Source organism: Taeniopygia guttata, chromosome 32, assembly GCF_048771995.1.
Source record: "Taeniopygia guttata chromosome 32, bTaeGut7.mat, whole genome shotgun sequence".
NCBI lineage: Eukaryota > Metazoa > Chordata > Aves > Passeriformes > Estrildidae > Taeniopygia > Taeniopygia guttata.
The window spans coordinates 511,768-527,231 of NC_133057.1; the positions used below are offsets into that span (position 1 = coordinate 511,768).

Below are 15,464 nucleotides of genomic sequence, written 5' to 3' on the forward strand. Positions count from 1 at the left end.
TTTTGAGCCCCCCCAGGACCCCCCAGGACCCCCCAGCCATGGAGCCCCTCCTCCGCCGCTGCTTCCTCGGACGGGTAAAGCCCCTCCCCCCCTCCCCGGAGCCCCCCCGGATTTTGGGGACCCCCCAATCCCCCTAAACCCCCCAAATCCCCCCAAATCCCCCCAAATCCCCCCAAATCCCCCCCAAAACTCCCCCAAACCCCCCCAAATCCCCCCCAAATCCCCCCAAACCCCTGACGGAGGTCGCAGCCCCCCATGGGGGGGGGTCCCGTCTCCTACTCGCGGCACAGGGACCCCCCCCGGGCGGGGGAGGGGCAGCAGGAGGAGGAGGAGGATGAGGATGAAGAAGGGGCGGAGCCAACGGTGCGACTGCCCCGCCCCCGGCCCCGCCCCCAGCGCAAGCCCCGCCCCCGGCTCCACCCCTGGGCGGCGCTGGGGCTGAGCTCGGCCGCCGCCTTCCTGCTGGGTGCGTGACCTTTGACCCCTGACCCCTGAGTGACCCCTGAGCGACCCCCGAGTGACCCCTGAGTGACCTCGGCCCCGCCCCCAGGGCTGCTGCTGGCTGCGATTGGCCGAGCCCCGTGCGGGGGCGTGGCCGGGGGGGCGGGGCCTGTGCCCGGAGGCTCCGCCCCCGACGGGGTGTGGGGCGGGGCCAACGCTGAGGCTCCGCCCCCCCGGCCCCGCCTGCGGGAGCTGCTGCGGCGCCACCTGCGGGCGGAGCGGGTGGAGGCCTGGGTCAGGTGGGTGACCTCTGACCCCTGAGAGTGACCACTGACCCCTGACCCCTCTGAGTGACCACGGACCTCTGACCCCTGCTGCCCACCTGTGGGCGGAGCGGGTGGAGGCCTGAGTCAGGTGGGTGACCCCTGACCCCTGACCCCTGAGTGACCCCTGACCCCTGAGTGACCACTGACCTCTGACCCCTGAGTGACCACTGACCCCTCTGATTGACCACTGACCTCTGACCCCTGAGAGTGACCACTGACCTCTGACCCCCGCTGCCCACCTGCGGGCAGAGCGGGTGGAGGCCTGGGTCAGGTGGGTGACCTCTGACCCCTGACCCCTGAGTGACCACTGACCTCTGACCCCTCTGAGTGACCACTGACCCCTGTGAGTGACCACTGACCCCTGTGAGTGACCCCTGACCCCTGACCCCTGAGTGACCACTGACCCCTGACCCATGACCCCTGACCATTGACCCCTGTGACTGACCACTGACCTCTGACCCCCGCTGCCCACCTGCGGGCGGAGCGGGTGGAGGCCTGGGTCAGGTGGGTGACCTCTGACCCCTGACCACTGAGTGACTCCTGACCCCTGACCCCGACCCCTAACCCTTGAGTGACCACTGACCTCTGAATGACCACTGACCTCTGACCCCCACTGAATGTCAGCAGGTGGAGGCCTGGGTCAGGTGGGTGAACTCTGACCCCTGACCCCGACACCTGACCCCCCTGAGTGACCACTGACCCCCCTGAGTGACCACTGACCCCTGAGTGACCCCTGACCCCTGACCCCTGAGTGACCACTGACCCCTGACCCCTGAGTGACCCCTGACCCCTGACCCCCACTGAATGTCAGCGGGTGGAGGGTGGAGGCTCAGGCGAGTGACCTCTGACCCCCGTGACCCCTGACCTCTGCCCTCTGGCCGCAGGGAGGTCAGCGCGGGGCCGCACGGGGCGGGGTCGGGGCGTGGCCGCGCTCTCGCCCAATCGGTGCTCAGCGCCCTGGGGGGGGCGGGGCTGAGCCGGGCCTGGAGCCGCCCACAGCCCCTCCCCCTCCCGGTCAGGTAACGGGGTCAGCGCGGGGTCAGCGCGGGGTCACTGCGGGGTCACGGTGGGGTCAACATTGGGGGGGTCATTGGGGTGGGGGAGGGGTGATTTGGGAGGGGTCACTGAAGGTCCCGGGGGGTCATTGGGGGGGGTCATAGCGGCTCGTGGCTGGCCCCTGACCTTTGACCTTTGACCCCAGGGGGGAGGTGACCCTGAGCTGGGTGGGGCCGGGGGGGGAGGAGCTGGAGCGGCTCCCGCTGGACCCCGACGCCTTCTGCGCCTGGAGCGCCCCCGGCACCGCCACGGTCAGCGCCACCCCTGACCCCTGACCCCTGATCCCTGACCCCTGCTGACCCCTGCCCGCAAACCCTGAACCCTGACCCTGATCCCTGACCAGGACCCCTGACCCCACTGCCCCCACTGCCCCCACTGCCCCCAATGACCCCCCAATGACCCCCTGATGACCCCTGCTGACCCCTGATGACCCCTGATGACCCCTGACCCCCGACCGCCAACCCTGAAGCCTGACCATGACCCCTGAGTGACCCCTGCCTCCCCTGCCCCCAATGACCCCCTGACGACCCCTGATGACCCCCTGCTGACCCCACTGACTCCCGCTGACCCCTGCTGACCCCTGCTGCCCCCTGACCCCCGACCACGAACCCTGAACACTGACCGTGACCCCTGACCATGACCCCTGACCCCACTGCCCCCCCTGCCCCCACTGCCCCCAATGACACCAATGACCCCCCGATGACCCCTGCTGACCCCGCTGACCCCGCTGACCCCTGACCTTTGCCCCTGCCAGGGGGGGTTGGTGTTCGGGCACTACGGGCGCCCCCAGGACCTGGAGCAGCTCCGGGCTCGGGGGGCGGCGCCGCGCGGGAACCTCGTGCTGCTGCGGCTCGGCCGGGGCGGCGCTGCCGAAAAGGTGAGGGGCCGAAAATGGGGGGAGAAACAGCAAAATTGGGGTCAGACAGCCAAAAAATGGATCTGGGACTGAAAAAACGGGGCGAGAAACAGCAAAAATGGGGTGAGACACCTAAAAAATGGGTCTGGGACAAAAAACATGGGGTGAGAAACAGCAAAAATGGGTCTGGGAGCCAAAACATGGGGCGAGAAACAGCAAAAACGGGGTCAGACACCCAAAAAATGGATCTGGGACTGAAAAAACGGGGCGAGAAACAGCAAAAATGGGGTGAGAAACAAAAAAATGGGGTCAGACACCCAAAAAATGGGGTCAGACACCCAAAAAATGGGACTGGGACTGAAAAAACGGGGGGAGAAACAGCAAAAATGGGTCTGGGACTGAAAAAACGGGGGGAGAAACAGCAAAAATGGGGTGAGGAACAGCAAAAATGGAGTGAGACACCTAAAAAATGGGTCTGGGACTGAAAAAACGGGGCGAGAAACTCCAAAAATGGGGCGAGACACCTAAAAAATGGGTCTGAGATCCAAAGCATGGGGTGAGACACCCAAAAAATGGGGTGAGAAACAGCAGAAATGGGGTGAGACACGCAAAAATGGGTCTGGGACACAAAACATGGGGTGAGAGCCCCGGAAACGGGGCGAGAAACACCAAAAATGGGGTGAGACACCCAAAAAATGGGGTGAGACCCCCGGAAACGAGGCAAGAAACACCAGAAATGGGTCTGGGACACAAAACATGGGGCAAGAAACACCAGAAACGGGGCGAGAAACACCAAAAATGGGTCTGGGACCCAAAAAAATGGGGGGAAACCCCCTGAAAATGGGGTGGGAAACACCAAAAATGGGGTGAGACACCTAAAAAATGGGGTGGGAAACAGCAAAAATGGGGTCAGAAACAGCAAAAATGGGTTTGGGACATAAAACATGGGGTGAGAAACACCAGAAATGGGGAGAGACACCTAAAAAATGGGGTGAGACACCCAAAAAATGGGGGGAGAAACTCCAGAAATGGGTCTGGGACACAAAACATGGGGCGAGACACCCAAAAAATGGGGTGAGAAACAGCAGAAATGGGTCTGGGACCGAAAAAATGGGGTGAGACCCCCTGAAAATGGGGTGAGAAACACCAAAAATGGGTAAGGGACCCAAAAAAATGGGGCGAGACACCCAAAAAATGGGGTGAGAAACACCAGAAATGGTTCTGGGACCCAAAAAATGGGATAGAAACCCCAAAATGGGATAGGGAACCCAAAAACGGGGTGAGACACCCCAAAAACGGGATTTGGAACCCAAAAATTGGGTGAGACACCCAAAAAATGGGATTGGGAACCCAAAAATTGGGTGAGACACCCCAAAAATGGGATAGGGAACCCAAAAATGGGGTGAGACACCCAAAAAATGGGACAGGGAACCCAAAACCGGGGCTGGGGAAGGGGGTGGGGGAGGGTACCCCACCGCGAAGGTGAGACCCCAGAATTGGGGGCGGGGAGGGACCCCAGCCCGGATTTGGGGTCCGCAGGTGGCGGCGGCGGCGGCCGCGGGGGCGGTGGGGGTCCTCCTGTTCCCCGACCCCCGAGACAGCGCCGGGCCCGGGGGGGGCCCCGGCCTGGGGGGCAACACGGCCGTGACCCTCAGCGTGAGTGGGGGTCCCGGGGGGGTCCTGGGGGGGTTTGGGGAGGAGATCGGGGGGTCCTGGGGGGTCCCGGGGGTTTTGGGAGGGTCCGGGGGGGGGTTTGGGGGGCCCTGGGGGGAATTTTGGGGGGCCCTGGGGGTCCTGGGGGGTCCTGGGGGGCAGATCGGGGGTCCTGGGGGGAGATTGGGGGGGAGATCGGGGGGTCCTGGGGGGAGATTGGGGGGTCCTGGGGGGGGTTTGGGGGGAGATCGGGGGATATTGGGGGTCCTGGGGGGTCCTGGGGTGGGTTTGGGGGGAGACTGGGGAGGTCCTGGGGGGTCCGGGGGGGGAGATCGGGCGTCCTGGGGGGGGTTTGGGGGGTCCTGGGGGGAGATCGGGGGTCCTGGGGGGTCCTGGGGGGGAGATTGAGGGGTCCTGGGGGGAGATTGGGGGGTCCCGGGGGGGGTCTGGTGGGGTGCTGGGGGGGTTTGGGGGGAGATTGGGGGGTCCTGGAGGGAGATTGGGGGGTCCTGGGGGGTCCTGGGGGGTCCTCGGGGGTCCTCGGGGGAGATCGGGGGGTCCTGGGGGGGGTTTGGGGGGCCCTGGGGGTCCTGGGGAGGAGATTGGGGGGTCCTGGGGGGGATTTTGGGGGGCTAGGGGGGGTCTGAGGGTCTGGGGATATTTTGGGGAGGGGTCCGGGTGTATTTTTGGGGGGCTCAGTGTAATTTGGGGAGGGGTCTCACCGTGCCCAGGTGCAGGACGGCCCCGGGGACCCGGGGGTATTTCGGGGGTAATTTGGGGAGGGGTCCGGGTGTATTTTTGGGGGGTCAGGGTAATTTGGGGAGGGGTCTCACCCATTTCCCCAGGTGCAGGACGGCCCCGGGGACCCCTTCAGCCGCGGGTTCCCCTCCCTGGGGGGCCGCGCCCCCCCCGGGCCCCCCCCGGGGGTCCCCCCGATCCCGGCGCACCCCGTGAGCGCGGCCACGGCGGCGAGACTGCTCCGGTACGGGAGACCCCTCCCCAAATTCACGGGGGGCCCAAATTCACCTGGGAACCCCAAATTCACGGGGGGCCCAAATTCACCCGGGAACCCCAAATTCACCTGGGACCCCTCCCCAAATTCACCGGGAGCCCCAAATTCACCCGGGACCCCTCCCCAAATTCACCGGGAGCCCCAAATTACCCCGGGAACCCCAAATTCACCCGGGACCCCTCCCCAAATTCACCCGGGACCCCTCCCCAAATTCACCTGGGAACCCCAAATTAAGCCGGGAACCCCAAAATCATCCTGGGACCCCTCCCCAAAACCTCAAACCCCTCCCCAAACCCTGACCCCAACCCCAAGGGAGGGACCCTGACCCAAATTTGGGGTCCCAAGCCCCCAAAACCCATCCCCCCCTCCCCATTTCGGGGTCCCTCCCCCCAAACTCATCCCCCCTCCCCATTTCAGGGTCCCGAACCCCCCAAACCCCCTGAACCCATCCCCCCCTCCCCATTTCGGGGTTTTTGGGGGTCCCAAACCCCCCAAAACCCCCGACCCCTCCCCATTTCATGGTCCCTCCCCCCAAACCCTCCCAAACCCATCCCCCCTCCCCATTTCAGGGTCCCTCCCCCCAAACCCACCCGACCCCTCCCCATTTCGGGGTTTTTGGGGGTCCCAAACCCCCCCAAACCCCCCTCCCCATTTCAGTGTCCCTCACCCCCCAAACCCCCCCGACCCCTCCCCATTTCAGAGTTTCGGGGGTCCCAAACCCCCCAAACCCATCCCCCCGACCCCTCCCCATTTCAGGGTCCTGGGGGTCCCAAACCCCCCCAAACCCATCCCCCCTCCCCATTTCGGGTTTTTTGGGGGTCCCTCCCCCCCCAAACCCATCCCCCCTTCCCATTTCAGGGTCCCTCCCCCCAAACCCCCCCGACCCCTCCCCATTTCGGGGTTTTTGGGGGTCCCAAACCCCCCAAACCCATCCCCCCTCCCCATTTCAGGGTCCCTCTCCCCAAACCCCCCAAACCCATCCCCATTTCAGGGTCCCTCCCCCCCCAAACCCACCCCCCCTCCCCATTTCAGGGTCCCAAACCCCCCGGACCCCCCCAAACCCATCCCCCCTCCCCATTTCAGAGTTTCGGGGGTCCCAAACCCCCCAAACCCATCCCCCCTCCCCATTTCAGGGTCCCGAACCCCCCAAACCCCCCCAAACCCATCCCCCCTCCCCATTTCGGGGTTTTTGGGGGTCCCAAACCCCCCAAACCCATCCCCCCTCCCCATTTCAGGGTCCCAAACCCCCCCAAACCCCCCCGACCCCTCCCCATTTCGGGGTTTTTGGGGGTCTCACCCCCTCCCCCCCCCGTTGCAGGTCTCTGGGCGCCCCCCGCGCCCCCCCGCACTGGGGGGTCCCGGGGGGGGCGCTGCGGTTCCGGCCCCGCCCGGGGGGGCGGCGGCTGCGGCTGCGCGTGGGGGGGGGACGCGCCCCGGGACCCTCACCAGCGTCTTCGGGGCGCTGCGGGGGCGGCTGGAGCCCGGTGAGGGCGGGGCCGGGGGGCGGGGCCGGGGGGGCGGGGCCAGAGTGGGTGGGGCCGCTGGGTGTGGTCAGATGGGGCGGGGTTTGATTTGGGTGTGGTCGGTGGGTGTGGCCAAAGTGGGCGCGGTCTGTTGGGATTTCGGAGTGGTCTAAGTGGGCGGGGTTTTGATTGGGTGTGGTTGGTGGGTGTGGCCAGGGTGGGCGGGGTTTGTTTTGGGTGTGGTCAGTGGGTGTGGCCAAAGCGGGTGGGGTTTGGGTGTGGTCAATGGGTGTGGCCAAAGCAGGATTTGGGTTTGACCGGAGTGGGTGGGGTTTGGTTTGGGAGTGGTTAGTGGGTGTGGCATAAGTGGGCGTGGTTTGGGCGTGGTCAATGGGTGTGGCCAGAGTGGGCGGGATTTGGTTTGGGTGTGGCCAATAGGTGTGGCCTGAATGGGCATGAATTGGGTGTGGCCAAGGTGGGCGTGGCCAGGCACGGTTTGGGTGTGGTCGGTGGGTGTGGCTAAGCTGGGAGGGGCAGAATATGGGCGCGGTCAGTGGGGCGTGGCCAGTGGGGTGTGGTCAGTGGGTGTGGTCATTGGGGCGTGGTCATTGGGGCGTGGTCAGTGGTGTGTGGTCAGTGGGTGTGGCCAGTGGGGTGTGGTCAGTGGGTGTGGTCAGTGGGTACGGTCAGTGGGTGTGGTCAGTGGGGCGCGCCCAGTTGGGGCGTGGTCAGTGGGGCGTGGTCATTGGGGCGTGGTCAGTGGGGCGTGGTCAGTGGGGTGCGGTCAGTGGGGTGTGGTCAGTGGGGCGTGGTCAGTGGGTGCGATCAGTGGGTGTGGTCAGTGGGGCGTGGTCAGTGGGGTGTGGTCAGTGGGGTGTGGTCAGTGGGTGCGGTCAGTGGGTGTGGTCAGTGGGGCGTGGTCAGTGGGGTGCGGTCAGTGGGGTGTGGTCATTGGGGCGTGGTCAGTGGGTGCGATCAGTGGGTGTGGTCAGTGGGGCGTGGTCAGTGGGGTGTGGTCAGTGGGGTGTGGTCAGTGGGGCGTGGTCATTGGGGCGTGGCCACAATCGGGCGTGGCCAATCGGGCTGGAGGGGGCGTGGCCTGGCTGACGTGGCCCCGCCCAGACTGTTACGTCATCGTGGGCGCCCAACGCGATTCGCTGGGCCCGGGGGCGGCGGCCTCGGGCGTGGGCACCGCCCTCCTATTGGAGCTCGCCCGGTTCTTCGCCGCCATTGGCCGGGAGGGTGAGGGGCGGGGCCGGGGCGGGGCCGGGGCGGGGCCGGGGGCGGGGCCAGTTCGGGGAGGGGCTGAAATTGGGGGAAATTCGGGGTTTGGACCCAAATTTAGGGGGCGGATTCGGAGGGTGGGGGAGGGGTTAGACAGGGCGTGGCCGGGTGGGCTGAAATTGGGGGAAAATTGGGGTTTTTGACCCAAATTTAGGGGGCGGATTCAGAGGGTGGGGGTGGGGCAAAACAGGGCGTGGCCAGGTGGGCTGAAATTTGGGGAAATTGGGGTTTTCACCCAAATTGAGGAGGGGGTCAGAGGGTGGGGGAGGGGTCCCACGCGGAGGAGGGGCAGTGGGGGGAGGGGCGGTCCTGGCCTTTCCCAGGTTCCGCCCACTTTTTGGGGGTGACCCCCTCATTTTTGGGGTCTCCCCCACCTCGGGGGTCCCCCCCTCACTCGGGGGTCGCCCCCCAACCCCCCCCAGGTTTCCAGCTCCGCCGGACCCTCCTCTTCGCCAGCTGGGACGGGGCCGAGTTCGGACATTTGGGGGCCACCGAGTGGCTGGAGGTGACCCCGTGACCCCTCCGCGACCCCTCCGTGACCCCGTGACCCCGCCGTGACCTTTCCCCTCCCCCCAGGGCTACCCCGGCCTGCTGCACACCAAAGTCGCCGCCTACATCAGCCTGGACCGCGCCGTGCTGGGTGCGCCCCTCCCCCACCCCCGACCCCTCCCCCACCCCCCGACCCCTCCCCCACCCCCCGACCCCTCCCCCACCCCCCTGACCCCTCCCCCACCCCGCAGGCGCAGAGCGGTTGGTGGTCAGGGCCAGCCCCACCCTGGGGACGCTGGTGGAGAGCGCGCTGGAGCAGGTGGGGGAGGGGCGAGGGGGTGGGGGAGGGGTCAGGGGGGTGGGGGAGGGGACAGGTGTCAGACCCCCCCCAAAATTCAGGTGGAGAGTCCGAACGAGGGCGGGAAGAGCCTCCTGGAGCAGCTGAGGCGGCCGGGGAGGGGCTGGGAGAGCGACCTGTGAGTGGGGCACACCTGGGGGCACACCTGGGCACACCTGGGCGCACCTGAGATACACCTGAGATACACCTGGGGGCACCTGGGTACACCTGGGCACACCTGGGCACACCTGGGCACACCTGGGATACACCTGGGCACAGCTGGGCACAGCTGGGCACACCTGGGATACACCTGGGCACAGCCCTGACACACCTGGGCACACCTGGATACACCTGGGATACATATGGGCACACCTGGGATACACCTGGGATACACCTGGGCACACCTGGGGGCACCTGGGGGCACACCTGGGCACACCTGGGGGCACACCTGGGCACACCTGGGCACACCTGGGCACAGCTGGGGGCACACCTGGGCACACCTGGGGGCACCTGGGCACAGCTGGAATACACCTGGGCACAGCTGGGGGCACCTGGGATACACCTGGGAACACCTGGGATACATCTGGGATACACCTGGGCACACCTGGGCACAGCTGGGCACACACCTGGGCACACCTGGGCACACCTGGGCACACCTGGGGCACACCTGGGGGCACCTGGGGGCACCTGGGATACACCTGGGCACACCTGGGCACACCTGGGCACACCTGGGTACACCTGGGGACACCTGGGCACAGCTGGGATACACCTGGGCGCACCTGGGCACACCTGGGCACACCTGGGATACACCTGGGCACACCTGGGCACACCTGGGATACACCTGGGGGCACACCTGGGCACACCTGGTGGCACCTGGGATACACCTGGGCACACCTGGGCACACCTGGGCACACCTGGGGGCACACCTGGGCACACCTGGGCACACCTGGGACACACCTGGGCACACCTGGGCACACCTGTCCCCCCGTGTCCCCCCGCAGGGTCCGGCCGCTCTCCCCCGAGGGCGGCGCTTTCCCCTTCACGGCGGCCGCCGGTGTCCCGGCCCTGGAGTTCAGCTTCGATGAGGTGGGACCCCAAAAGTCCCCAAAATGTCCCCAAAAGTGTCACCAAAATGTCCCCAAAAGTGACAACGAAATGTCCCAAATATCCCCTAAAAGTGTCCCCAAAAATGTAATCAAAAGTGTCCCCAAAAGTATCCCAAATGTCCCCAAAAAGAGTCCCAAATGTACCCAAAAGTGTCCCCAAAAGTGTCCCAAATGTCCCCAAGTGTCCCAAAGAGTGTCCCCAATGTCCCCAAAAGTGTCCCCAAACCTGTCCCCAATGTCCCCAAAAATGTCCCTGAAAATGATCCCAAAAAATGTCCCCAAAAGTGTCCCAAATTCCCCCAATCCCCCCAATCCCCTCATTGTCCCCAAAATGTCCCCAATGTCCCAAATCCCCCCGATGTCCCCATGTCCCCAATCCCCCCAATGTCCCCAATGTCCCCAATGTCCCCAATCCCCCCCAATGTCCCCAATGTCCCCAATGTCCCCAATGTCCCCAATCCCCCAATGTCCCCAATGTCCCCAATCCCCCAATGTCCCCAATGTCCCCAATGTCCCCAATGTCCCCAATGTCCCCCCGATGTCCCCAATGTCCCCAATGTCCCAAATGTCCCCAATGTCCCCAATGCCCCCAATGTCCCCAAATGTCCCCAATGTCCCCAATGTCCCCAATCCCCCCAATGTCCCCAAAATGTCCCCAATGTCCCCAATCCCCCCAATGACCCCAATCCCCCAAATGTCCCCAATGTCCCCAAATGTCCCCAATGTCCCCAATGTCCCCAATCCCCCCAATCCCCCCAATGTCCCCAATGCCCCCAATGCCCCCAATGTCCCCAATGTCCCCAATGTCCCCAATCCCCCCAATCCCCCCAATGTCCCAAATGTCCCAAATGTCCCCAATCCCCCCGGTGTCCCCAATCCCCCCAATGTCCCCAATCCCCCCAATGTCCCCAATCCCCCCAATGTCCCCAATGTCCCCGATGTCCCCCCAGCCCGCGGGCGGTGGCTCGGGCGCGGCGCTGGGCACGGCCGAGGACACTCTGCGCCGCCTCGGGGCGCGGCTGCGGGGGCGGCTGCCGGCGGTGGCCGAGGCTGCGGCCGCGGTGGCGGCACAGCTGCTGCTGCGCCTCGGCCACGAGCCCCGGCTGCCGCTGGACCCCGGCGCGCTCGGCGACGCGCTGGTGCGGCAGCTGGCCCCGCTGCAGGTGAGACCAGTAAAAACCAGTATAGACCAGTATAAACCAGTATAAACCAGTATAAACCAGTATAGACCAGTATGGGACCAGTATGGGGCCAGGGGGGTACTGGGAGGGTTTTGTGCCCCGGCGCGCTCGGCGACGCGCTGGTGCGGCAGCTGGCCCCGCTGCAGGTGAGACCAGTAAAAACCAGTATAGACCAGTATAAACCAGTATAGACCAGTATAGACCAGTATAAACCAGTATAAACCAGTATACACCAGTATAGACCAGTATAGACCAGTATAAAGCAGTACGGACTGGTATAGACCAGTATAACCCAGTATATCCTGATATACCCCAGTATAACCCAGTATAACCAGTATAACCCAGTATAACCCAGCCCAAACCGGTATAACCCAGTATAGCCCAGTATAACCCAGTATAACCAGTATAACCCAGTGTAGCCCAGTATAACCCAGTGTAACCCAGTATATCCCAGTATAACCCAGTGTGACCCAGTATAACCCAGTATAACCCAATATATCCCAGTATAACCCAGCCCAAACCAGTATAACCCAGTATAACCCAGTGTAACCCAGTTTAACCCAGTATAACCCAGTATAACCCAGTATGACCCAGTATAAACCAGTATAACCCAGTATAACCCAGTATAACCCAGTATAACCCAGTGTAACCCACTATAACCCAGTGTAACCCAGTATAACCCAGTGTAACCCAGTATAACCCAGTATATCCCAGTATAACCCAGTGTATCCCAGTATAACCCAGTGTGACCCAGTATAACCCAGTATAACCCAGTATAACCCAGTATAACCCAGTGTAACCCAGTGTAAACCAGTATAACCCAATATAACCCAGTATAACCCAGTATAAACCAGTATAACCCAATATAACCCAGTATAACCCAGTATAACCCAGTATAACCCAGTATAACCCAGTATAACCCAGTCCAACCCAGTATAGCCCAGTATAACCCAGTATAACCCAGTACAACCCAGTATAACCCAGTATATCCCAGTATAACCCAGTATAACCCAGTATAACCCAGTATGACCCAGTATAACCCATCCTATCGCGGCCTATCGCGACACGCCCCAGTATAACCCAGTATAACCCAGTATAACCCAGTTTAACCAGTATAACCCATCCTATCGCGGCCTATCTCGGCCTATCCCGGCCTATCGCGGCCTATCGCGGCCTATCGCGGCCTATATCACGGCCTATCGCGGCCTATCGCGGCCTGCCCCAGTATAACCCAGTATAACCCAGTATAACCCGGCCTATCACGGCCTATCTCGGCCTATCTCGGCCTATCACGGCCTATCACGGCCTATCGTGGCCTATCGCGGCCTATCGTGCCCTATCACGGCCTATCGTGGCCTATCGCAGCCTATCACGGCCCATCTCGGCCTATCTCGGCCTATCGTGGCCTATCTCGGCCTATCGCGGCCTATCGTGACCTATCGCTGCCTATCTCGGCTTATCTCAGCCTATCACGGCCTATCGCGGCCTATATCGCGGCCTATATCGGCCTATATCGGCCTATCCCGGCCTATCACACCATATCGCGGCCTATCGCGGCCTATCTCGACCTATCGAGGCCTATCGCGGCCTATCGCGGCCTGTATCTCGGCCTATCTCGGCCTATCGAGGCCTATCTCGGCCTATCGCGGCCTATCGCGGCCTATCGCGGCCTATCGTGGCCTATATCACGGCCTATCGCGGCCTATCGCGGCCTATCGCGGCCTATCGCGGCCTATCGCGGCCTATCGCGGCCTATATCGAGGCCTATCGCGACATGACCTGCTGTGACCCCGCCCCCTGCAGGCGCGCGGGCTGTCCCTGCAGTGCCTCTCCTCGGCCAGAGGGGGCGTCGTGCGCGCGGCGGCGGCGCTGCGCCGCGACATGGCCGGGGCGGACGGCGGCAACGAGCGGCTCAACCGCGGCTTCAACGCGCGCCTCATGGCCGTGAGTGTCACCCGGGGTCACCTGGGGGTCACCGGGGTCACCTGGGGGTCACCGGGGTCACCGGGGTCACCTGGGGGTCACCTGGGGGTCACTGGGGTCACCTGGGGGTCACCTGGGGTCACCTGGGGTCACCTGGGGTCACCTGGTCACACCCCTGGGTGTCCCCTTCATGTCCTCTGGGTGTCACCTGGTCACCCTTGGGTGTCCCTGGGTGTCCCTGGGTGTCCCTGGGTGTCCCCTGGGTGTCCCTGGGTGTCCCTGGGTGTCCCCTGGGTGTCCCCTGGGTGTCCCTGGGTGTCCCTGGGTGCCCCTTGTCACCCCTGGGTGTCCCTGAGTGTCCCCTGGGTGTCCCTGGGTGTCCCTGGGTGTCCCCGGGTGTCCCTGGGTGTCCCTGATCACCCCTGGGTGTCCCCGGGTGTCCCCTGGTCACCCCTGGGTGTCCCCTGGGTGTCCCTGTGTGACCCTGGATGTCCCTTGAGTGTCCCCTGGGTGTCCCTGGGTGTCCCCTGGCTGTCCCTGGGTGTCCCTGGATGTCCCTGGTCACCCCTGGGTGTCCCCGGGTGTCCCCTGGGTGTCCCCTGGGTGTCCCCTGGGTGTCCCTGTGTGTCCTCTGGTCACCCCTGGGTGTCCCCTGGGTGTCCCTGGGTGTCCCTGGGTGTCCCCTGGGTGCCCCTGGGTGTCCCTGGGTGTCCCTGGGTGTCCCCTGGGTGTCCCTGGGTGTCCCTGGTCACCCCTGGGTGTCCCCTGGGTGTCCCCTGGGTGTCCCTGGGTGTCCCTGGTCACCCCTGGGTGTCCCCTGGTCACCCCTGGGTGTCCCTGGGTGTCCCTGGGTGTCCCCTGGGTGTCCCCTGGGTGTCCCTGAGTGTCCCTGGGTGTCCCTTGGGTGTCCCTGGCTGTCCCTGGTCACCCCTGGGTGTCCCTGGGTGTCCCTGAGTGTCCCTGGGTGTCCCCTGGGTGTCCCTGGGTGTCCCCTGTGTGTCCCTGGGTGTCTCCTGGTCACCCCTGGGTGTCCCTGGGTGTCCCCTGGGTGTCCCTGGGTGTCCTTTGGGTGTCCCTGGTCACCCCTGGGTGTCCCTGGGTGTCCCTGGGTGTCCTTTGGGTGTCCCCTGGTCACCCCTGGGTGTCCCTGGGTGTCCCTGTGTGTCCCCTGGGTGTCCCCTGGGTGTCCCCTGGTGTCCCCTGGATGTCCCCTGTGTGTCCCTGAGTGTCCCTTGGGTGTCCCTGGGTGTCACCTGGGTGTCCCCTGGGTGTCCCTGGGTGTCCCCTGGGTGTCCCTGGGTGTCCCTGGGTGTCCCTGGTCACCCCTGGGTGTCCCCTGGGTGTCCCTGGGTGTCCCCTGGTCACCCCTGGGTGTCCCTGAGGGTCCCTGGGTGTCCCCTGGGTCTCCCTGGGTGTCCTTTGGGTGTCCCCTGGATGTCCTCTGGGTGTTCCTGGGTGTCCCTGGGTGTCCCCTGGGTGTCCCTGGGTGTCCCTGGGTGTCCCCTGAGTGTCCCCTGGGTGTCCCTGGGTGTCCCCGGGTGTCCCTGGGTGTCCCCTGGGTGTCCCTGAGTGTCCCCTGAGTGTCCCCTGGGTGTCCCCTGGGTGTCCCTGAGTGTCCCCTGAGTGTCCCCTGGGTGTCCCTGGGTGTCCCTGGGTGTCCCCGGGTGTCCCCTGCGTGTCCCTGGGTGTCCCTGGCTGTCCCCTGGGTGTCCCTGGGTGTCCCCAAAGTGTCCCTGGGTGTCCCTGGGTGTCCCCTGGGTGTCCCCTGGGTGTCCCTGGGTGTCCTCTGGTCACCCCTGGGTGTCCCTGGGTGTCCCCTGGGTGTCCTCTGGGTGCCCCTGGGCGACCCCTGACCCCGTCCCCGTCCCCCCAGGCCGAGGCGTCGCTGCTGTCCCCGTTCGTGTCCCCTCTGGTCACCCCGTTCCGCCACGTCCTGCTGGGCCGCGGTGGCCACACGCTGCGGGCGCTGGTGGCCGAGCTGGGACACGGTGACACCGGCGGTGACATCGGTGACATCGGTGACAGCGGCACCGCCCGCGGCCGCCTGCGGGTGGCGCTGCTGGCCTGGACCCTGCGCGGCACCGCGGGGGCGCTGGCGGGGGACAGCGGGGACCTCGGGGACATGGGGGGCGCCGGGGACAGCGGCGGCTGCGGCCACCTTGGGGACATCGGGGGGGACGGCCGGGGTGGCCTTGGGGACATTGGGGACACCGGGGGCACCGGGGACACCTGGGGTCATGGGGACACCGGGGACATTGGGGACATTGGGGACATTGGGGACATTGGGGGTCGTGGGGACATTGGGGACATTGGGGACAGGGACACGTGGGGTGATGG

General features: G+C 64.8%; 1 protein-coding gene across 1 annotated transcript in view; it reads left to right on the forward strand.

Moving 5' to 3' along the window:
• The window catches only part of TFR2 (transferrin receptor 2), a 16,679-nt gene continuing 1,215 nt past the window's right edge, over positions 1 to 15,464 (forward strand). Inside the window, exons 1-17 of the mRNA XM_072920520.1 lie at positions 1 to 74; positions 250 to 466; positions 551 to 740; positions 1,652 to 1,786; positions 1,969 to 2,074; positions 2,578 to 2,700; positions 4,219 to 4,335; positions 6,663 to 6,828; positions 7,930 to 8,049; positions 8,514 to 8,596; positions 8,668 to 8,731; positions 8,832 to 8,899; positions 8,980 to 9,056; positions 9,919 to 10,003; positions 10,974 to 11,186; positions 13,008 to 13,148; positions 15,001 to 15,361. Of these exons, the coding sequence (XP_072776621.1) occupies positions 39 to 74; positions 250 to 466; positions 551 to 740; positions 1,652 to 1,786; positions 1,969 to 2,074; positions 2,578 to 2,700; positions 4,219 to 4,335; positions 6,663 to 6,828; positions 7,930 to 8,049; positions 8,514 to 8,596; positions 8,668 to 8,731; positions 8,832 to 8,899; positions 8,980 to 9,056; positions 9,919 to 10,003; positions 10,974 to 11,186; positions 13,008 to 13,148; positions 15,001 to 15,361 (2,302 nt within the window). The 5' untranslated portion in view covers positions 1 to 38. The remainder of the gene's footprint in view (positions 75 to 249; positions 467 to 550; positions 741 to 1,651; positions 1,787 to 1,968; positions 2,075 to 2,577; positions 2,701 to 4,218; positions 4,336 to 6,662; positions 6,829 to 7,929; positions 8,050 to 8,513; positions 8,597 to 8,667; positions 8,732 to 8,831; positions 8,900 to 8,979; positions 9,057 to 9,918; positions 10,004 to 10,973; positions 11,187 to 13,007; positions 13,149 to 15,000; positions 15,362 to 15,464) is intronic.